This window comes from Panthera leo, chromosome E1 (assembly GCF_018350215.1).
Source record: "Panthera leo isolate Ple1 chromosome E1, P.leo_Ple1_pat1.1, whole genome shotgun sequence".
Lineage (NCBI taxonomy): Eukaryota > Metazoa > Chordata > Mammalia > Carnivora > Felidae > Panthera > Panthera leo.
Genome location: NC_056692.1, coordinates 49,582,876 through 49,606,613, shown reverse-complemented (window position 1 = coordinate 49,606,613; position 23,738 = coordinate 49,582,876). Strand labels below are relative to the sequence as shown.

The window sequence follows — 23,738 nt, the reverse complement described above, 5'->3', positions numbered from 1 at the left end:
CTGACATATACTCAGATTGCACAAAGAGAAAGCTTTAAATGTGATAACTTTTCAGTTTAGACTTAAAGTTCCTTAGATTAAAAACTACAAAAGGGAGTAAACAGCAAGCCAAATGATTTAAGAGCAAAACTCATTTAGAAGGCATTATATGTATCCAAATACACGTGAACATGATTATATACATATACGAAACTGTGCAAACTTACAGCATTCTAAAGAATTCAGTTAAGTACAGTTTTGGCATTTAAACAAAGATTAAATCAAGCTTTAAGCTAACAAGAACAGAACTTTTATTTTTCATTTTTAAATAGAAAAGATAGCTAAACACAAAGTACAGATCAGAAAACCTTCATTTAGTGTAATTTTGAAAAACACAAAAATTTGTAATGTGGTGGCCATCACACTAAAATGTAAATAAAACCGCTTTCCCAGATTTATCCTCCAAACTCAGTTAACAAAACCTGAAAACCGTTCAAATCTATGAACCAAACCTGCCATGACCAATTTAAATTCCCCAGGAAAGGGCTGGAAGTCCCGGGACTGATAATCACAGCCAGTTGCCCACAGATGGAAAAACGCTTGCAGTCACTCCCCAACGTAACCGTACGTTACATATAAATCACAATGAAAACAACAGCGCCTAACATGACAGAACTGTGAGATTTTGTTTAAAAAAAAATAACAAAAATAAAAATAAACCACTGGGTTATCACTGGTGCACATAGAATAATGGAACAGAGAAGGATGTTGAGGCTGGAAAAGACTGAAATAAGGTGAAGACTCGAAACACAAGTCTGCTGTAAAACATCAAGAACGTTTGCCAGGGAAAGAAATGCTAAATGGAAAAGCAGAACTTCTCAACCTGGAAGAACAGAGACACGCCTCACCGCCCCCCCAGCCCGTGTAGAACACTCTTCCCAAACCTCCCGCCCCAGGGAATTTAGCGGCACAGAGTCCCCAGCACTGAACTCTGTGCCCCTGGCACCTCTCCCTTTACCAACACCACCTCCATTTTTCTGCTAGGACATTCGTCCCGTGTGTTCTATCCCCAGCAAACTCAGTCTCCTGCAGTCGGTGTTTAATGAACACAGGAGGGAATCCCGGAGTCAACTGAACCGTGTACATTTAGCCAAGAGCTCTAAGTTAACGACCAAGAGCGTAGGCCTCAAATCCTTATTCCCGACTCGGCATCTGGTGATCAGCATTTGGCACTAGCTGGGTAAATACGGGTCTAATCAGAATTTTTGAGCTGAGGCAGACGTAGTTAATCCGTAACTCAGTGTTTGCAGCCTAGATCTGGTTTCAAACTCAAAAGGCAGGCAGAGATAGCCACATCTACACATGGCAGAACTGGGAAACACTAACAATAGGACACAAGACCAGGAGAAGGGGCTTGACAAAAATTCTGATGAAAAGAAAAAAAAAGAAAGAAAGAACTCAACAGATCACGTCCATCCGATCCTTAGCAAAAATGGGCGTTTTCCCACCCTTAAGCTAGTTTAAGTACAGGCAGATGTCTTTCTACTATACTAGGATTTTTCTAGGTCTGTTTTTCCTAATCCTCAGAACTTAATGAGAAATCATTAATTCTATAGAGCAGTACAACACATATGAGTACAGTCTAAAATATGCCTACGGTAACCGGAAAGTTGTGTCACTGAGCGACAGAAGCCCCTCGCGCTGTCACCCCCCTGCCCTACGCGGCCGCCCGGGCTGAGCAACTACCACTGCACAGAGAGAAAAGCAGTAACAGCGGAGTCTCCACAGAACTCTGTTTATTTAACTGCGTCGGGGCATCCGGTCAACGCTCCACATGAAAAACGGTGCGATAGAAGCGACTTTGAATACAAACGGACGAGAAGCCGCCGTGCTGCCAGGAGGGGGGAAAGCCGTCTGCGCGAGGGAGGCACGGACCGGGGACAGGACGACAGGGAGGCACGGGAGGCGGGTCTCAGACAGACAGCGACACAAAACTGTTGTACTGCTGGATGTTTCGCTTGAGGATATCTGAGCACGGGCCGAGGACACGCTCAAATCTGGGTCGGTCCAGCTTCACGCACTTCAAAGGGCCGCGAGCGACCACCGTGGCAGCGCGAGGACGGTTCATCAGGAGCGCGATCTCACCTGCGAAGGGGGGACACGGGTCAGGGGAGGCGGGCGTCCCGGGAGCACCCCCGCGGGGGCGCTTCCGAGACACGAGGAGGCCGCGTCTACCGCTCTTCAAGCCCGGCACGGGCCCCACGACATCCGCACTTAAACACGACCGACAGGAGACCGTCGGCGACCGGACTACTGATGGGTAAAGGTCACAATCTCCCTCTCTCGGAGAGCCAAAAAGACTACAGTGAAAAAGTAATATTCGGGAGAAAGACAGAACGAAGAGAGACCTCTCCGCGTTATCTCCCTGAGAGGGGACTCGAACTACGTACTTGAAGGACAGCCACGTACCGAAATAGTCAGAAGGCCCCAATCTTCCCACTTCGACAAACTCTTCGTTTTCTGACCGACGCTGTAGCACAGCAGCTGAGCCCTGTAATAAAACCACCAAATGGCAAAACAGATACTTTCAAATCCAGGGTGCCCCTCTGCAGATGCAAGCGGGGCTACTTTGTCCTAGAAAAATAAAAAAAAGACACGGCGGCAATTTCAAATCCTCCCGTTCGCGTAAAAGATGACTCGAGAGAGTCACGACGTGAGCTCCAGTCCCCTTCTGCCCCACGGCCCTGCCGGAGCCCCTTCTCACACCCAGGAGCCAAAGGGCTGAGACTCGGGTTGGCAAACCGCAGCCGGGGGGGCCCAACCCGAGCTCGCCGCCTGTTTTTATAAACGAAACGTCACAGGAACACACCAACGCATTTACACACCGTCTCTGGCCGCTTCTGCGCTGCACTCTTGCGCTAAGAGTCGAAGTGCGAGCGCTGAGTCTTTGCGACAGAAACCCCACGGCTCACAAAGCCTCAGTCACTTACCAACTGGCCTTCCAAAGAAACAGTCGCTCGACTCCTGGCTTTTAGCAATTAGCATCTACTGAGCCACATTCCTACAAAAGCTGCTCTTTAGGCTCTGGTTGGCGGGCAGGAGTATCTGCTATGCATTTCCATGAATTGTGAAGATACAAAACATAGTAGCTTTCAGCCTTTACACGCTTGCCTTTAACCCTTATTTGCCAAATGGTCCAGACACGCGATTTTAACAAGGACAGTACAGACCCGTAATAGTTTGTTACGCTAAATGGGTTAAGTTTCACTTGGCTTGCGTGATAAAAGATCGAGGAGCTCAGAATCTGGCCATTACTTCCTGAACAGCCCTTCCAGAACGGACTCCAACTCATTTAAAATACGGTGGCCTGGCACAACACCATTTCTAAGTGAAAGATAATTTTTAAATAAAATCTATCAGGTATTACTAAAAAGTGAAGCTAGAAATCAGAATGAGCCCCTCTTCTCTCTTATGGTGTACTGCTTTTCCCCCCCAATATCAAACACAGGCTCCGTTACCTCTAAAATAATGAAGAACTCGTCCCCTGGTTCACCCTGCACCACAATCTTCTGCCCATCCTCAAACTGAACAGGTTCCAACGCATCAGCAACTGTGAGACGTTCCCACTTGTCCAGAGATTCTGAAAGGCGAGAATCGAAAGAATTTCTCTACACTAGTTGTCACTGCTAAAAATGTCAAAACTGTCAAAACGATGAGTCCCATCGCCATGCCCATTTAACATTCTAGTAGTGTTGCAGGTTCAACATGGCGCCTCTCTTCAATGACCTCAAGTCTCACCAAGATCCTCCTCCTACTTACAGATAACTCTTAGATCCTTACTTCAGTGGTCCAGTGGCCAGGTTAACTTATCAACTGCACCCAATGGTAAAGGAATAAAAAATGTAATCATTAAGTCTTCCTGAAGAACACCGTCCATGCGAATCAAGACCCAAAAGTCATAGAGAGTGTCACCATCCGTACTATCCCAGAGGTTCACAGAAATAACTTACCTATTTAAACCCGAAGTTGAATTTATTTATGAAACCCACGAGGAGAACCGGACAACAGTTCCCCAAAGCCAAACGGAAACCCAAGTCATTAAGTAAATGTAACCCACTCAAAGGACAAACGAGGGGGGAGAAGTCAACTCGCTCTAACAAAACGCAGAAGACTATTCCCTAAGAATCACCACCCCCCCCCCGCCCCGCCCCCGGCAGAGCAGGTTGTAACAACATCTGTGAGGCCGTGAAACAAAATACAACTATGTCCAGTTAACCTGCTTTACTCAATTTCAACAAACTTCCAGCACTTCTTCAGAGAAAATCAGAAAATGACACCTAATTTTTCTACAGAGAAAAGGCATTCGTGGAAACGCTCGACTCTCCTGAACCAGTCAACTCACCGACGGAGCAACAGAGACAGAAATCAGAGGGGGAATGACTGCCAATGTCCATCAGCAAAGAAGGACACTTTTAGCCTTTCTGTCTCTCCCAGAGGAATGAGTAGCACATAATTCCAGGAAGTTTTTCCCACGTCCACCACTAGTAAAGAGGTGTATCATAGATTAGTAGATTAAATACACTGTAAAATTACTTCTAACTTGGTCAAACTTCAACTTTGTGTTTGTCATTACTGTTAGCAAAAAAAAAAAAAAAAAAAGAAAAGAAAAAAGTGAGTTGATAACCAGGGCAGTTTTTATGACATAAGCATGTATCACTAACACTTCAATTTAACAATTCTCCGTGCAATCTTCCAAAACTCACCTAAAATAGATACTTTACTAAGAAACTCCTCATACATCTTCCGCTTTCTCAGCGTGCTTCCCTATAAATGAAAAAAAAAAAAGTGATCTCAAAAATGTGTAATTATCACATAACGCTGCGGAATAAATATTAAATGTTAAGTAAACATTAAAAAAGAAAAAAAGTCAAAGCTTGCTGATGCTTCTTGATGCTTCGTGTTGAAGACGGCAAAGCCGCTGGTTCAGCTTAATAAGCAGCTGAGTAACTCGCCCTTAAAAGTCAGACCAGGCATATGGCCAAAGAAGGTGCCTAGGACAAGCAATTAATGAAAGGCCAGACGCACCATCAATTCTCCAAGAAAGCTACCACGTTACATGTGTGACTAGAGCTGAACGTATCTGCAGCCCAGGGTTCTTGCCCACGACCCACGACCCCAGTCTTCCACAGAACGAAGGAGAGAAAACGGCTACCGCTTGCAGACCTTCTACCGCAAACAGTCCCCCAGCCCCTGACTTAACCAAGCTGTCTTATCTGTGAGGTCTGGTAAACGCCAAGCATCTGGAGGAAGGAGAGGGGGGAGCACAGTCCTCTGGAACGTCCTTACAGGCGCGTAGACGTCTATCTCCACACACACATCCCCCAAACACCGCAAGTGTTCGAAGTACGTCCAACTGCAGACTGTCAAATAGCCAGACAGGCACGGCACAAATTTAAGGAAACCATTCAAGAGGACGAAGGCCAGCAGCTGGCACTTAACATCTGAAACTACTCTATAAACCTGTCACAAGGTTCTACATGAGCAGAACGTTCCAATGGTTTTATCATTTTGTTTCTTCCTCCAGTCTTACGAGGAGACGTCTGCACTACCGACAACCCCCCTGCCGTTTAGGGAAGCGGGTTACTGGCGAACGGCCGTAAGGCACTTCGTGCTCTCAGAAGCAGCACCTGGCAAGCTACCTGACGTGCAAATGGGGACGTTCCCAAACGTGGGCTGACCACTACAGACGCACCACATGTGTCTCCCGTGTTATTTGCAGCCAGACATTTGTTCTAAAAGACCTGGCGATACGACTCAAACGCCCGTGACACAGACTGAATTCTACGTCGCACTCCAAGAGCCGTGCCGGCTCACCATGAGGATTCTTCTGTAGCTGTCCCGGTCGATACCCCACAGTTTCACATTCGTCTTCGCTTTGACAGTGGCGGCTCTAGGCGTTCCATAGATCAAAGCGAGTTCCCCAAAGCTGCCTCCTTCCCCAACGCTGGTTGCCCATTCGTTGTTGACATAGACCTAAAAGGCAAATGACAAAGGACCGGTTGTTTCCTACACACACAAACACATTGGGATTAAACACCTTCCAAGGAGCCAGAATACTGAACTTGGTTTCTAAACCGGAATACATGATGTCTGTAGCACACAGCAGCGCAAACCCGAGTGTCTGTGATTCACGGGCTTAATTACCCGACATGAGAACGTTCCCCACGGGGAGGATCAGGGCAGAGGTAAGCGAAGCGTCAACCGCGTGTACATTTCGAGAGTGCCGTGCCTCCTGCAGACGGCACTGAACTAACGATCCTGCGACAGCAGTGCTGTTATTATGCCCATTTGCCTTGTAAACAAGGTTCACAGGATCAAGAGAGCTGTACCTGGTCTCAGCGCCAACTCCCAGGTCTGACGGACAGTCTCCCTCACATCTACCTTACCACACAGTACGCACAAGCGCCTTAACCGGGGACTCCAGCAAGAGATTTAAACTGAATGTCTAGCGAACGAAATTGCCTTTCGATAGGTTAAAAAGTTTCTCTGTGTCATTTAAAATACCTGGCAAAAGATGTTGCTGGAATTTGACATACGAGGCTTTTAACAGCCCTTCAGAAACTCTTACAAGTAATCAGTATCGACACATTCACCTTTACGACTATCAACATATTTCTATTATTAAATCTTACATCCATCTCTCCTTGATCAATCACATAGAAGTTATCCCCTTCATCACCTAAAACAGAGTACAAAAAGTTAGGTGTATAATGCAAATTGAGGAAACATACATCAGAACTATCAAATTAATGTAAAAATAAATTTATTTTACAGAGGTGCCATCAAAGAAAGCGCGTTGTAAATTAACACAACCTTTCAGGAAGAAAAGTCCAATGATATATTTTTAAAGCCATAAAACTGATCGATTTTTTAGTCATCTCATGGTAAAGAACAGCTCTGAAAAATAACTTACAACGAAACAAAAGCTGTATGTGTACAAAGACAGTACCCGCTACATGATCATGACAATAAAACAGAGTAAGTAACAAAATATCAGACTATCACTACACTGGAAAACTCAAGGATTATGAAGACCCACGAAAATATCAAGAGTCAATAAAAGAAAACAGGGGAGGGGGATATACCCACAAGGTTAGATCCATGTTAATACACAAGGCAAAAAAGCTAAGAATCAGAAGCCCGAGAACCTTATAAACAGACGTGCTATGTGATTCAGAATGCAACTGCTTTGCCGCTTCCTACTTTATTTTACTCTGTAAGTGGTTAATAATATAAAGGATATACGAAATATATACGGCTCTAAAATCTCACACAACATTCAAAATTAAAATGCAATATCCTCCAAAAGTTACTATAAACAAAACTGAATCAGATACTAGAGAAAACAGTAGTCCTTTAGAGAAAGTGTGCCTTTTAGTTCAAAGGACTTTTTTTTTTAACGTTTATTTATTTTTGAGACAGAGAGAGACAGAGCATGAACGGGGGAGGGTCAGAGAGAGAGAGGGAGACACAGAATCGGAAACAGGCTCCAGGCTCTGAGCGGTCAGCACAGAGCCCGACGCGGGGCTCGAACTCACGGACCGCGAGATCATGACCTGAGCCGAAGTCGGACACTTAACCGACTGAGCCACCCAGGCACTCCAAAGTTCAAAGGATTTTAATTTAAAAAAAAAAAAAAAAGGATCAGTTGAGCGGATCATGTGATTTTTAGCATCTGTCTTGTTGATGCGGTGGTGTAGGACACTGATTGATTTACAAATATCGAACCATTCTTGCATCCCCAGAATAAAGCCTGCCTGCCTGTGATGAATGATCCTTTCAATGTCTTGCTCAATGTGAATATTTTGTTGAGGATTTTTGCATCTGTGTTCTCAGTGATATTGGCCTATAGTTTTCTTTTCCTGTGGTATCTGTCTGGTTTTGGCATCAGGGTAATGCTGGCCTTGGAGCATGTATCTGGAAGCTTCCTTTCCTCCTCTATTTTTTCAAATAGTTAGAGGAGAATAGGTATTAACTTTACAAGGAACATACTTCAACACAACAAAAGGCCATATGCAAAAAACAAACAGCTAACATCAGAATCAAAGGTGAAAAACTGAGAGCTTTTCCCTCTCTGTTCAGGAACAAGACAAGGATGTCCACTCTCACCACTTTTATTTAACACAGAACTGAAGTCCTAGCCACGGCAATCAGCGCAAAAAAGAAATGAGGCATCCATATTGGCAAGAAGTTTCAACTGTCACTATCTGCAAACAACACAAACAACACTATACATAGAAAATCCTAAAGACTCCAACCAAAAACTACGAGAAGCAATTCATGAATTCAGTCAAGTGGCAGGATACAAAATTAATAGTCAGAAATCAACAGCATTTTTATACACTAGTAACAAAGTAGCAGGAAGAGAAATTTAAAAAGTAACACCATTTACAAGTGCACCAAAAAGGAATAAACTACCGAGGAATAAACGAAAGAGGTAAAAGATCTGTACTCTAAAAACCGTAAATCACAAATGACAGAAATGAAAGATGACAAAGACAAACAGAAAGCTATTCCATGGTCACAGGACTAAAAGAGTTAATGTTGTTAAAATGTCCATATTACCTAAAGCAATCTACAGACTCAGTATGACCCCTATCAAAATATCAACAGCATTTTTCACAAAACTAGAAGAAATAATAAAAATTTGTATGGCAGCACAGAAGACCCCAAATAACCAAAGCAATCCTAAGAAAAACAAAGCTGGAGGTATCACAATACCAGACAGACTTCAAGATATACTACAAAGTTCAGTAAACAAAACAGTATGGTACTAACACAAAACGAGACACACAGATCAAGGGAACAGAACAGAGCCTAGAAATAAACACACAAGTATATGCTCACTTAATCTACGACAAAGGAAGCAAGAATACACAATGGGGAAAAGACAATTTCTTCAACAAATGGTGCTGGGGAAACGACACTACGTGCAAAAGAATGAAACTGGGCCACTTTCTAACATAATACACAAAAATAAACTCAAAATGGATTAAGGATCTAAATATGAGACCTGAAACCATAAAAATCCTGTAAGAGAAAACAGTATTTCTCTCCCGTCAGCCACAGCAACATTTTTCTAGAGATGTTTCCGTAGGCAAGGGACTACATCAAAATCAAAAGCTTTCGCAGGGGCCCCTGGGTGACTCAATCGGTTAGGCATCTGACTCTCTCGATCTTGGCTCAGGTCACGATCCCAGGGTCCTGACACTGTGCTATTAGCGCAGACCCTGCTTGGGCTTTTCTCTCTCTCAAAATAAATAAATTTACTTAAAAAAAAAAAAAAGTTTTTGCACAGCAAAACTTTTAAAATGTGTATTTATTAGTATTATTTAATATTATAATTATATATAATATATAATAACATATTAATATTTTGCACAGAAAATTTTTAGTATTTATTTTTGAGAGAGAGACAGAGACAGAGAGTACAAGTGGGGGAGGGGTAGAGAGAGGGAGACACAGAATCCAAAGCAGGCTGCAGGCTCCGAGCTGTCAGCACAGAGCCCAACGCGGGGCTTGAACTCATGACCCGCCAGATCATGACCTGAGCCAAAGTCGGACGCCTAACTGATTGAGCCACCCAGGCACCCGTGTGTGAGTTTTTAATATAAATGTGGGGACATAAAGCATTAATGCAAGTCAAAATGTCTCAGTGAACACGTTTCAGCAGTTTAACTTTATATAACAATAATAAATAAACCTGTTACGTTTTTCTGGACAATGCCAACCTTTGGATTTTCTTAAAACAAGTATATTGATGACAACTAAATAGTGTTTGCAGCATTCTTATCAGACAGTAGATGTGATCCATTCACTATGCTTTTCTAACTGAGTTGTCCTACACACAAGTACATGTTTTTAACGTTGTTGATCTTCTGTGCTGTCCACGTTAAGTCTGCTATCAGAATACGTTAAACCATTTTAAAAAATGAAAAACAGAAATACCAGTGATCCAATAATTCCACTACTGGGTATTTACCCGAAAAAAATGAACACACGAATTTGAAAAGATCTATGCAGCCCTATGTTTACCGCAGCACTGTTTACAATAGCCAAGATATAGAAGTACCCTAAATGTCCATCCACAGGTAAATGAATAAGGAAAATAATGGAACATTACACAGCCATAAAAAAAAAAAAAAATCAGAAGACCGTGCCATTTGCAACAACATGGATGGACCTAGAGGGCATTATTCTAAGTAAAATAAGTCAGATTGAGAAAGACAAATATCCTATGACTCCACTCATAAGTAGAATCTTAAAGAAAAAGCACACACACCCACAAATGAACAGACACCTGGAAAGCAGAATCAGACCCATAAATACCGAGAACAAACCGAAGGCTGCCAGGGGGAGGGGGGAAGGGCAAAATGGGCAAAGGGAAGTGGGACAGGCTTCCGGTCACAGAATGAGTGAGTCACGGAGAAGAAAGGCACAGCCTAGGGGATTCAGTCAGTGACACCGTCATAGTCCTATAAAGGGACCGGTGGTACTACAGCCGTGGTGAGCACAGCTTAATGTACAAACCTGTCAAATCAGTAAATGGTACACCTGAAAACAATATAACATTGTGTGTCAACGATACTCAAAAAAAAAAAAAAAAAAAGAAAGAAAGAAAGAAATCGGAAAATCCCGCAGTAGGACAGAAGGAAAATGGCAGGCCGAAAAGAAGAAAACGAACTCCAATTAACAAAATCCTGCAGGCCCACAGCACTGCAGGCCGCGGAAGCGGCAGCCCTTACCTTGCTGAATCACGGTCTCTCCGGCAATAAAGGAAACCGGAAACATGGCATCGAAAATATCGCTGCAAGACACATAAGGCCTCAAGTCACATCTCATGTGCATCTTCTATGGATTCCAAACACCACCCTTTGACTTAAAGCTCCCAGATCTTCAGCCTGGACCGTCATCGGGGGAAAGATTATCAAAACTTGCCGCGGTGAGCAGACTAGTTTGGGACCACGGGTGTTCTGAAAAAACAGTATAACCAAGAACCCGAACTTACCTTCTCTCATTGTCATCAAGATGTGAAAAGAGCACATTCTTTTCAATGGCTTTGGCTAAAGCAGCCATTGTCTTATAATCTTTTGGTATAACCTGGAAAAGAACAGAAGATCCAATGACAATTCCATAAACCAAAACCAGATCATGTCTGAACGTGCCTTTCAATTAAACGTCAAGATACGCTATGGTATTTACACAAGACTGCTTTGAGTTAACTATTTAACACAACACGCTTGTACTATCTGTGATCTACAAAGCACTCAATAAATATTGACTGACTAATCCCCTTTCCTACAACCAAGCCTATATTGAAGGCTCCTACTTGGTTTCCAGTCAACGACTGAAGTCACAAACCATAACACCTTGCAAGGTCATTATTTTGAGGCAAAACTAAGCAGTTTATGACAATTAGTCATTTTTTAAACCGTGACCACGTACTATGAGCTTCACAGGCCTCTCGTCAGGACAACTCTCTTCCCCCTTCAGGCCAATAGCAGAACTCAAAATGGCAGGCTGGCTCCAAGGAAGAGCCAAAAGGAGGAAGGAAGCTTCCAGGATAAAAGGTTCACGACATGAGTTACGGGATGTCAAAAAGAAACCATGATTCAAGAGAAAAAACACTGCCCGCTTCTTCTACTGCAAAGCAACCGGAAAAGAAAATCCCCCAAATACAACCGTTCGCTGTTTTACAATCATTATTAGTTATTTCCTCTAATGGCATGTTTAGTACAGTAATCTGTTCCCCGGGACCCAAGAACCGTACAGGACGAAGTACAACCCATCCTGTGTTTTACTATTCAGAATGGTGCAGGCATCACCACAGGCGGCTAGCGGACGACCACGTGGGTCCCGGAAACAGTGCCCCATCGTGCGGACAGCAGAACTACCTTTCTAACGTACGACGCAGCGTCTTCCTCCGTGTAGACTTCAGCACTGATGGCACCTCGTCGCCTCCGGCCCTTAACCACTGGGTTGGGTGGGGGAGGAGAGATCTCATCCTCCCTCGAATCCGCACGGGCGCTCGCCTTCTGCAGATTCTGAATCTGTTTGGCCTCCTCCTGAAAAAAATTACACGTTTATAAAATGAGATCCTTCAGCATGTCGATTTGGTCTTCTCGTATCCTCTCTAGTGTGACCCAATCTCAATCACTGAAAATCTCTTCCTCTATTACCAATATGAAAGTGAAGGGGGGAAAGGCCATTCCAAATGCAAAAAAAAATGGAGTCGAGTTTGAAAAGAAATACTCTGAAAGGGCTATACTGTTTCCTCAGATGATAGTAGACACCATATTTAATAATAAACGAAAGCCATTAGTACAAGGACACATAACATGCAAATAAAAAATTAGATACTGGTTATGGTAATACATTGACAACAATGCCTTCTAATGCACACAACAGCAATAAACTGCAAAACAAAATCCTGGGGAATTAGGTTTCCGTATGCTGCTACGGATAGCATGAAGATTCCCCACCACACACACACCCCAAAAGAATTGTTACCTAGAAATAACCACTCAGGCACAGCAAAGTGATACAACAATGTCTAGGTTACTGGGTTATTTCCTTAATTCAGTTAAGTATTCTCTGGATCTGCCATGTCAAGTTGATGCTAGGAAAAGACAATACCAAACCAACAGGAAAGGGTCCTAAGCCTATGGAATTCATATTCTGGCCGGAGTCTCAGATATAAACAAATTATGAAATGATGCGATGGTAACCAAGAATTTAAGTAAGATCAGATCTAATAATATTTCTCTCAAAGGAGCTATAAGCATTCTTTATTATCTCTATTATTTATATTCTTTAATACCTTTATTATATTATTTATTATTCATTACACCGAAATTAAAACCAAAAGTTCACTTGTTTTTAATCTCATTACATCAATTCATACAAAAACTGAGATAAACTCTTTAATATTCTTACTTTTCAGATCCAGGGCCTTAAAAAGAAATGCCTCTTAACTGTGCAGTAAAGAAAGTTATTATACTTGATATAAAATAAAAATGAAAAAAAAAAAAAACCCCAAGAACATATTCTCTACTATTGCTCTCATTCACTTGACTCATTCATTCTCCATTATTTTTCTAAACCATTTTTCAAATTCTAAATGAACTTATTCGCATTTACTGATAATTTCAAAAAGATTTTTGATAAAAGAAATTAATGAGATGCCTACTTTTTCTCTGACATGGTATTTAGCCCTGCTTCTACAAATAAAAGAGCTTATATATGCCACAACAAAGCCTAGGGTGATAACCATCAAGGTATTAACAATGTTAATTTCTATTAGGAGAATCATGCCTGATTTTTATTCTTTTCTGGAGAGAAGGTTTGGCTTTATTTTTCTCATTTCTCTGGATTTTCTAATTTTCAAACTTAGAAGAAAACACAGTAAGAAAAACATACAATGAAAACAATCTTACTATGCTTTATACTAAATTACAAATGCATTTACTTCTTGACCAACTAATCCAGAAATTCTCCTTCTAAGAATTTATTCCAACATATACATATATGTGATAAAACATATATACTAAGTAACTCATTGTATCATTTGTAATAGTTTGTAATAGCCTAACAGTGGAAACAACCAAAATGGTCCTCAATGGTTAAATAAATTATAGTTTTTCCATACAATGGAATGCCATGCACCTGCTGGAAAACAGGAAGCTTTTTTATATATGAATTTGTAGGTAAATGCCCATATATTATCTATAGAAAACTGGCTGCACTCAAGACGACAATGGAATGGGACTTTTTACTACGTATTTATATAGTATTATAGAACAATGTACAATTTTACTCAGATAAAATATCTTCTATACTATGTCAGATTATATATTTATATAGGAAACATGTCATGCATTTCATTATATTTTATTATGTCACACCCTTTTGCACTTGCAAAATTTTGAACCATGTGCAAACATGTAACCATTTTCTTTAAAACTACATTTTTTAGAGGGGCGCCTGGGCGGTCGGTCGGTTGAGCAGCTGACTTCAGCTCAGGTCACGATCTCACGGTCTGTGAGTTCAAGCCTGGAGTAGGGCTCTGTGCTGACAGCCCAGGGCCTGGAGCCTGCTTTGGATTCTGTGTCTCCCTCTCTCCTGCTCCTCCCCTGCTTGTGCTCTCTGTCTCTCAAAACTAAATAAATGTTTCAAAAAAAATTTTTTTAAACACATTTTTCAGAAAACCCACTTCATTTTCCTTCTGGTAATTCCAATAACCAGTAAGTTTTCCCACCTCATACTAACAAAAAACTATAAAACTCGTGTCTCGTCAAATTTAGCTGAAGGCCATAAATTAAAACACAAATTCTACCTCCAAAAATCTGTCATTGGCATTTCACGAAAATTTCACGAAAAATGACACAAACGGCATCTCTTTGGAACGACATCTAAATGAATTTTTAAGATAATTTTTAAGGACCAAAAGCATTTTGATTTTTAACATCGTTTCATGGATCCTCTTTAAACAGCAATCAGATACAACCTCATCCTGGTGACTCACAGCCATTACTGAGATCGAATCCTAGTACATATTAGGATACATTTTTATATCCTTTTCCTTGCTGTCGTCATTCTGCCGCCAGCCTCTCCCCTCTTCGGTTTTCCCACTTATTAAAACAAAAGCCAAAAGGAGCCAAAAAAACACACCAAAAAACCCTCCTAATCTACTTCATGGCTGCCGGCATTCGTCCTCGAGTTTAAGTTCTCAGTGTCCTCGCCGCTTACTTAACAGGCTTCCAACAATTACTCGTTCTCTCTCCCCCCTCGCCGTTCCACTCTTCCCCACAGGGGAGACAAACTTCCAAGCAAATGGACGTGGGGTGTGGCCTTGGAATGTGAGTGGACGCACCATACCGCGCCCACTTCGATGGTCTGCCCTGCTTGGGCTTCTGGTGGTTCTCGCCTTGAGCAACGGCACGCTCTACACCGTGGCTGCTCCTCGCACTCGGCTCCAGAACAAGAAACCTGTGGAGCCAGGGAGACAGGAGGGGCTGAGCCCAGAAGAGCTGCCCAGGACAGTGAAAGAAGGTCTTCTGTAGTCAGCCACTGCAATCGGGGGCTTTATGTGGAGTAAGCCACTGAGATCGGGGTGGGGGAGGAGGGGGTCGCATGCCGCCCCAGTACAAGTTAACTGCCACGCCACGTGTACGCAGCCACGTCACTCCGCTTCTTAGTTTTACCCGCTACCTCTTAACATGGTGATAGTCACCTACCTCTCACATCTGAAATGAGGAGTATGTATGCGTGCAAAGTGCTTCACGCAGAACCTGGCACACAGGAGACGCTCAGTGGTCACGGCAATTAAAATTCCTCTGACCTATCAGACAGGCAAGGTTCTAATAAATGCATGCACAAGTGCGGACTTCAATTTCAGATGACAGTCTGAAGGAAAACGCAGAAGCTTTCCAATGGACCAATTGTGAGTCTGGGGCACACTTCTCGTTGAGTAGCTCAAGGTTCCAGAAACACGACCCCTGGCTAACACAGGAAAGGAGGTGACAAGAACGTGACTGTGTATTTCCAGACATACTAAACCCAACACCTAACGTACAGAACAACGACCTGTGGAAAAGTTGAAAATCTAGTTCCTTAAAAGCCCAGATGTCTACACTGGACCCTGGCTAAAGGAATGTGCGCGTGTGAAATAAAGACCCTTGAGTTACAGGAAGGAGTGTGTCAGCCAGGACTCTTGTTAAGAGGTAAAGAGGCTAATACACATTAAATCTAAAAATCCCATCTGCAAAACACTCCGTTAAGGACGCTTTCTCGCCTCCCCTGTCGGTGAGGCTTCGGCAGCGCGAGGGTAAGGCCAGGCGCTGCAGTGACCACACGCTCCATGTTCCCTATAAAAAGACACACCCTTAATGTCCCACCCACTTCATTCCCTCATCTGATGGTTTCTATTGATGTCTGAGGCGAAGAGGGATCACCTTACAGTGACCCATTTCAGAACCAGATCTCCAGGAACGCACTTTATTTCAAAACAGGGAACGCCCACGGCAGCCTGGCTCTACAGTATTTCACAAACGATTTGGAAATTGCTTACAACGGAGCAAACGAGACTTTCTAATACAATTCTAAAACAGCGAGGCCACATTCCTGGGAACCGGTTAATTGTTCTTTTGTTGTTAATTCTCTTAATCATGGTACTAAACACCAGTTTTAACAAACACCTTTTCAACAAAACAGTAGTAGAAAATGTCTGATCACCGAGCTACCCAAACACTTTTAAAATCTTAGTATACACAGATTCTTCACTAATATGGTACGCCACTTGAAAGATTTTCCAAACAAATGGGATATATTACAAATATTTCTATTATACAATTATATAATTAATCACCACATACCTAAGAAATGCCTCCCAAGTGGTTCATAATCATTTCAAACCACATCAAAGCTCCAGTATGTATAAAAAACCCTGTAAACTTATCTCAATTTACAGAAACAAATCAAACTACGGAAAGCATTTAACGTTCCAGACTTTCTCATTCATCATTTCTTGAGGGAAGTGAACTGAAGCACTGTCCTTGATTACCATTCGGCTTAGAAAAGCACTTAGCATATCCTTAGGTCACAGTGACACACGCAATGAGGACGAACGATAAACAATAAAAACTGAATTGCTCTTTTTCAAGAGGAAACAAGTCCTGACCAAAACCGTAAGTAAAGGAAAATTCCGACACCGGTCACGTCACCCTTCGCGTCTCTGCTCTACAGTCCGACTCATCTGAGATACAGTCCACAGTGAAACGGACGCCTCTGCTTCAGATCCCCCGCTTTGTCAGAAGCTAGACTCAAATGCTTCATTACATTAGTTTTAAAAGGTGAAACAAGGCCTACGAAGCTCACTCGTTTTGTGGAAGGAAACGGAAGCATTAGCTGCTTTCAAGCACTGTAGAACTTCTCGTGCCCTACAACCGCTACCTCTCATCAACCGTATCTAGTTATTTTAATCAGGTTTATGGGTCAATTAAAACGGTTACAAGGGACTACTGTTCAGAAGCCCTCCGTTACCCAGCTAAACTCGCCATGCAGGTTTGTTTTGAGGCATTCTACCGATCACAAAGTTAAAAATTACTAGAAATGCCTTAACTGCACTTCTTTTTGTGAAACTCTAGTTTGGATTTCTTGTTTGGTCCAAATTCCTTTTCTTCCAAGTGGTACAAATTGGGCACGTTCGACGGCGTTACGTGTAACAGTCGCCGGGCTCGTCGGGTCTCCCGCGTGTATTTTTACCTTCTCCAGCCTCTCGAAGTATTCTCTGAGGAATGCCATGGGTCGCTCGGGCCGGGCAGTGCACAACTGCACGATGGAATCCTTGAGCAGCGCCTGGATGTTGTGCTTCTGGACGTAGAGCTCGCACTCGCGGAGGCTGCGCTCCTCATCACTGGCGGTGCTGCCGGAGGCCATGGCTGTCTGCGGGCGAAAACACACACACACAGGCTTGGGCAAACGATTGCTAAAGAGCACATGCCGATCTGGCCTTTGACTGAAATTCATCAGGCAACTGAATCACAAGGGCTTTTTTTTTCCGGAGATTTTCTTTTTTTAAACAGGGAGGTGGGGGTTCGCGAAGAAAATATGTAAAGAAATAAATAGCATTCTTCCAAAGAAGTGTTTCATTTAGTTCCTGGCGCGGGATCTGGGTTCTGCAGGCAGCAACAGCAAGAGGCAAGAACCCGCGCTCCTGGGAGGAAGGACCAGCCACTATCCCCCGCGGAGGAGGGCCACTGAGGAGTCAGGACCCTAAGGGAATTTCATTCAGTTCTCCCCCTGCAAAGAAATCACGATGATGTGGGAAAGTGTGTAAATGGCAAACAGGACAGAGAATTACAAGTGCACACAAGTCCGCTCTAAGTGAAAGCAAGGAAGCACAATGAAGAACTTCCGACATTCCCTGTACCTGACTCCCATCCTGGGCGAGTGTCCTAATGTCGCTCAACAAACCCCTGGAGCAAAGGATCGGATTAGCCAACCACTAGCATAATCAAAATTTCTAAAAACACAAAATGATTTCCAGACGAATTTTAAAAGCAACCTTTTATTCCAGATTCTTTTATAAAATCCCGGCCCTAAGTGATAACAAACACACTGGTAAAAGAAAATAGCCTTAACAGAAAAAAACAAAAGCAAAAACAAACCAAAGAACCTTCCCAAATAAATCATATAAGATTTGGGCAGGTAAATGTCAAAACATTTTCTTTGACTGGGCAGAAAAATGCTAAAACAGGTTAAATTTTAAATGTACATGAAAGGGGCGTCTGGGTGGCTCAGTTGGTTGAGCGTCCGACTTCAGCTCAGGTCATGATCTCACGGTGCGTGAGTTCGAGCCCGGCGTCGGGCTCTGTGCTGACGGCTCAGAGCCTGGAGCCTGCTTCAGATTCTGTGTCTCCCTCTCTCTCTGCCCCTCCCCTGCTCATGCTCTGTCTCTGTCTCAAAAATAAATAAAAACATTTTAAAAAGTGTACATGAAGATATCAATAGATAAACTGCATTTAATGAATTTTAGAGGATTCAAACTACCTGGATGTAAAGTAAAGTAAGTAGAAATATAACAGCAGCTAACTTTACCCCGGAATTTAAAGCTTACCAATTTAACAACACAGTCATAAGTTATTTTCCTTCCAACTCCTAATTATTAAGCCATTAAGATTAGAAAATAAAATTGAGGTCCTCTCCCCCTCCCAGATGAATTCAATACACATCAGTCTTTTCCAAATATAATGCACACGAAACCAGAGAGGAAACTCTAAATTTAAAAGAAAAAAAGAAACCCCAGATTAAGAGCCAAAGTGCTACACTGTTATTCATTTTGTTTTGACAAATAAAGGTCAATAACAAGCAGACTAATTTTTTTTTAACCTTTATTCATTTTTGAGAGACAGAGAGAGACAGAGCATGAGCAGGGGAGGGGCAGAGAGAGAGGGAGACACAGAATCCAAAGCAGGCTCCAGGCTCTGAGCTGTCAACACAGAGCCCGATGCGGGGCTCGAACCCAGACTGTGAGATCCTGACCTGAGCCGAAGTCGGACTCTCAACCGCTCAACCGACTGAGCCACCCAGGCACCCCACAAGCAGACTAGTTAACAGACCATGAGAAAGTCTGTAGCTCCCTGACAAGCACATAAATTAAAAGCCACAGAAAAAGAACCACGCTACTTCAGAAATACACAATAAAAAAAAAAAAAAGGTTCTTTAATTTTGGATTTATACCAGCCACTTTTCCAGGTCAGACCGTCATAAGAACTGATAATCCACTTCAGTGAATTTTCTACATTTCAAATAATGCCAAAGGCCACCAAGAACAATGATAAATCAGATCTTTTATGCTCCAAAATATTCCGACATGTTTCAGGAATATCAATCCATGTATTCAACTGATCAGAGAAATCATTCAAAGATCACGACTCTGGCTGGTAGAAATGAGAGAACTGGGTCTAACAAGTGAAACTGACCTTTTGTTTGAAACAAAGTCTTAAAAAGAACACACTGGCTGGTCTTCCTGAGGGAGCAAATTAACAAAAATGCCCCAAGATTAATGCGGTCACCATGTGAACCCCTTAATCCAAACTTGACTGTCTTAGTATTTTTAATCGGATATACTCTGTATTCCTTCTTAAAACTAAGAGCCCAACAATTTAGCTTCTCCCCTCCCCCCGCAAAATTATTTAACTCCTTTTTAACTTTCACTGCATTGTACCTGCTCATAAGAAAACTCAGTTTTCTTTTGTCAATTCAATTGTGATAAAATTCAGTTTCAAAAGGATTACATGAGAGGGCATATTTAACACACTTTTGGGAAACTTGCTGATTCAGACCGCAGACCCTCAGACCAGCCAGAAACACTTCCTTTGGGTCATCTTGAGAAAGTGTTCTTTCTTTCCTCTGCTAGAAAGGCCAGTCGCTTGACAATCTCTCAAAGTAGCTGTTTGGCATTACACCTGCACTGCGCTGCAGGGGTTAATAGGGACCATGTACTTATTTTCGAGAGGAAGGACAGGAGAGTGCCCTTCACTTCACTCATGCCACAATCATGGCCACAGAATGAAGAAGGGAGGCCTATCCTTCCTTCATCCTACTCTAGTCGGAAGGCCACGACGGTGGCGAAAAGACGGAGGAAGGACGGGGACGAAGATCAGAAAAGGGGAGGTGAAAGGGGACAAAATGAAATTCAGGAGCCAAGCTAAAATCACGGAGCAGGGGGGAGGAGGGGAGCACCCGGAAGGCTTTCCCGGGGAAAGAAAGCCACCGCTGGAGAGGAGGACAAGGAGGCCCTAGAAAGAAAAACGAGAACGGCCGAGTCTCAAGATCAGCCAGCAATGCTAGGGGGAACGATGGCGGATTCCAGTAAAATCGAACTGATGTCCTTCAGGAAATGGGGGAGGGCGAGCGAGGAGGCCGCGGCGCGCGGGTGCGGAGGCGGCAGGGGCGCGATGGCCGCGGAGGGCCGGGGGCCCCAGCGCCGCCGAGCGCGGGGAACGCGCGCGGGCGGGGCGGCCGGTGAGCCCCGCACCGGAGCAGTCCCGGCGACCCGGGGGCCTCGGAGCCGCAGACTCGGGGCCGGGGGCGCGGCCCGGGGCGTGAGGCCTACGGGGAGGCGCCCGCTGGGGCCGGGGAGGGGCAGGGGGTGCGGCCATCCCCCTGCAGGTCGCTCCCCGTGACGCCATCTTGGATCGGTCCAGCGCCCCCAAACGGGCGGCGGGGCCGCGAAGCTCGGCGCGTCGGGGCCCCCTGGCCGACCCCACTCACCTGGGGACGGGCGGCGGCGGACGCGGGACAGCGGGTGCGAGGCTGCGGCTGGCTGAGCTGTCCGGGCGCTTCCCTCCCAGCCCCGCTCTACTCTGCGGTAGCGGCTCCGCGGCGGCTCCACCGGAAACGACCCGGCTGCAACCAATCAGCGCCCGACTGCTGACGTCAATGCGCCTCGCTCTGGCCAGAGCCGTCGCCTTGGCAACCTTAAAGGCGCTGCGGCCCGGGTTCGTCTTTAGCCCCTCTTAGAAGGACCCTGGCCCCTCCACGCCCTAGAATCGTTCTTCCGCTCTCCTTTCTAATCTAACCTCGTCCCCCACTCGCAGCCCTTTCCTCCCACCCGCCTCTTATCCTTTCCCCACTCTCTCCAGCCCGACGCTCCCCTCCTTCCGTTCACCTGCCCCCCTTACCTGTTCCTGTCTGGATACCACAGGTCCCCTTTATTCTTCCTTCTGCTCTCCGCTCGTCGACGGCGCGGCTCGGGGGAGCTCCCCTCTCTGCTCGGCCCCTCGCCTCCACTCGTCACTCCGCCCCACTCTCACTCCCGCCTCCCTCGCCGCCTCTGCCTTTTCTCCCTCCCTCCAGCCCCCACCCCCAACCCGGGCGGACCCACGTGGGGCGTCTCGGATGACAGGTGGGCGACTCCGCCCCGCAGCCCCTTGCTGGGGGAGGACGCGGGGCCGGGGTGGGGAGATTCCTGCCGTTTCCAGGCCCCGGAGGAGGCGGCGGCCGCGGCGGATCCGCGGCAGCGGCGGATGCCCAGGATGAGCACGCCCGGCCGCGCATCCTGTGCCTGGCCTGCACCGCGCGGGCCTCCGGGCACGGGCCCGCCATCCGGTCCAGGAAATCCGAGCCCTGCCGAGCGTCCGCTTGGCTGATCGGGCCGCTCTCCCCTCCGGGGGTGCTGTCGTCAGTGGAGGCCAAGCCGGTCTGTGGGCCCGAGACACTGAAAAGGACTTGTCAGGGTGCATCTAGACCCTGAAACGCACACCCCCCCTCCCCTCCATCATGACGCCTGACCCGGCATGGGGAGAAGTTACAAAGGGTGCAGACAGGCGCAAACCCTCTGTGACCACAAGAGAAATCTCAACTGCCTGCAAAACCACCCATCAAGGATGATTCGGATTCGAGGGGGAGACAAGGCGGCTCCTTTACTGCTTCGGCCATTTTTTTTTTCCCCATCAGAGCGTCTGTCGGTAGAAGGAAGAAAGGGGGAGCGGGAGACAGTTTTAGACATCTAAAGTCGCTACATGAATAAAGAAGGCCTTTGGAGGACACGTATCCTTGGGTCTGATACGTGTTGTAATCACACGGTATATATAGCCCTAGGGCTGTGGGTGCCAAACGCATAGGTGGATTTAACACAAAGAAAATAGAAATATCTCACTAAGAATTTTTATATTGATTCCAGGTGGACATGGGTAATATTTTGGAGACCTCAGGTTAAATATTATTACAATTAAGTTCATCTTTGTCTTTTTACTTGTGAAACGTAGCTATTAGGAAAATTTTCCTGACATATACGGCTTACATTACATTTCTGTTGGACAGCACTGCCCCGGGAGGCCATCTGCTCCCCTAAATCGGCCAGGTTATGATAAGGGTCCTGCTCGTCAGGATATTTCTGTTATTTAGTTACGGTTACTTTTGCTTTTGGAAAACCAGAGGCAGCACAGGCACCATCAGAAGGGCAGATTAGGCCCACAGGAGGGAAAAATAGAAGGAAAGTTTCTCCTCCCGCCCACTCCCTGGCTTGTTGACCGCCAGGGATGGGTGAAATGGGGGATTAAAGACAGAGCTTGAGTCGTATAGGATTTCACCCCTGTCGGTACAAAGAAGGGCTAATACACTGAACCCGAAGCTGGCAAGCAGAAGAGGGAATTCGATAGCATCAAGCAGGCCCAGTCATGTTATGAGAAGAAAACACGGCAGTCAGATAAATCTGAGTTTGGTTTCAGGCTCTGCCATCTCCGGTAATTGACTTAATCTCCATGAGCCTCGGTTTCCTAGATCATAAAAGGATAAGCAGGGCTGTGTTAAAATGAACTAATAAAGCTAATAATGGCACACATGTTCCTGGCACGAAGAGCTTCACGCACAATAATTAACTTAACCCTCATAGTAACCCAGTGGTGTAGGTCTGGTTGCCAGTGTTACCAAAGGAAAATGAGGCAAAGCGTCCAGTGATGTGCCCAAGACCACACAGCTAGTGTGGCCCACACCCAGGCAGCGATCGTAAACCACTCACTCCCTTTGCAGAATATATACAAAGTGCCCAGCACAGCGTGGGATACAGTGAGTTAAGTGCCAGTTGACTTCCTACCTCTTCCTCTTCCTGAAGAGCCACCCAAACTACAAGGTTAAGACTGGGTTATAGGGGCACCTGGGTGGCTCAGTGGGTTGGATGTCCGACTTTGGCTCCGGTCACGATCTCACATTCGGTGGGTTCGAGCCCCGCATCGGGCTCTGTGCTGACAGCTCAGAGTCTGGAGCCTGCTTCGGATTCTGTGTCTCCCTCTCTCTTTGCCCCCCCCACCCCGCACCGCTCATACTCTGTCTCTCTCTCAAAAATAAACATTTTTTTTTTAAACTGAAAAAAAGACTGAGTTGTACTGTGTCCCACCATTACTGTTACCTTCCTAACACAGTCAAGACACTTAGAACAGGGAGCCGAGCAAGCCAGTGCCATGGAGCTCAGCGCTTTGAGTGACAACAGCTTCTCTGCTCAGGGCCGGGTGTGTGTGTCCCCATTCAGCTACATTCAGGCGCCAGTCCAGCCGTGGACCATTTCCTGTGTCAGTGGTGCTCAACTTTGTTCTAGCTGCCAAATCCTCATATGCTGGGGCTTTAAAAGACAAAAAGGGAAGCGGCCAGTGGAGAGTTGAGCCCGGGGAGAGGTCACTGAGACAGCTGTTCTGAAAAAC

The 23,738-nt window shown here is 45.0% G+C and overlaps 1 protein-coding gene across 2 annotated transcripts; it reads right to left on the bottom strand.

The window, feature by feature from the left end:
• Positions 1–1,758: 1,758 nt before the first annotated feature.
• PRKAR1A (protein kinase cAMP-dependent type I regulatory subunit alpha) lies at positions 1,759–21,337 on the bottom strand. Of its 2 annotated transcripts, none has more exons than XM_042915056.1 (11): positions 21,225–21,337; positions 17,302–17,481; positions 11,934–12,104; positions 11,048–11,139; positions 10,785–10,846; positions 6,672–6,718; positions 5,854–6,012; positions 4,743–4,803; positions 3,498–3,619; positions 2,449–2,530; positions 1,759–2,124 (listed from the first exon to the last, which is right to left on the bottom strand). In XM_042915056.1, the coding sequence occupies exons 2-11, from the start codon at positions 17,473–17,475 to the stop codon at positions 1,952–1,954; spliced, it is 1,143 nt and encodes a 380-aa protein (XP_042770990.1). In that variant the 5' UTR covers positions 17,476–17,481; positions 21,225–21,337; the 3' UTR covers positions 1,759–1,951. The 2 variants fall into 2 exon arrangements, with proteins under 2 accessions (XP_042770990.1, XP_042770989.1); XM_042915055.1 differs by lacking the exon at positions 21,225–21,337 and adding an exon at positions 20,815–20,949.
• Between the last annotated feature and the right edge of the window lie 2,401 nt (positions 21,338–23,738).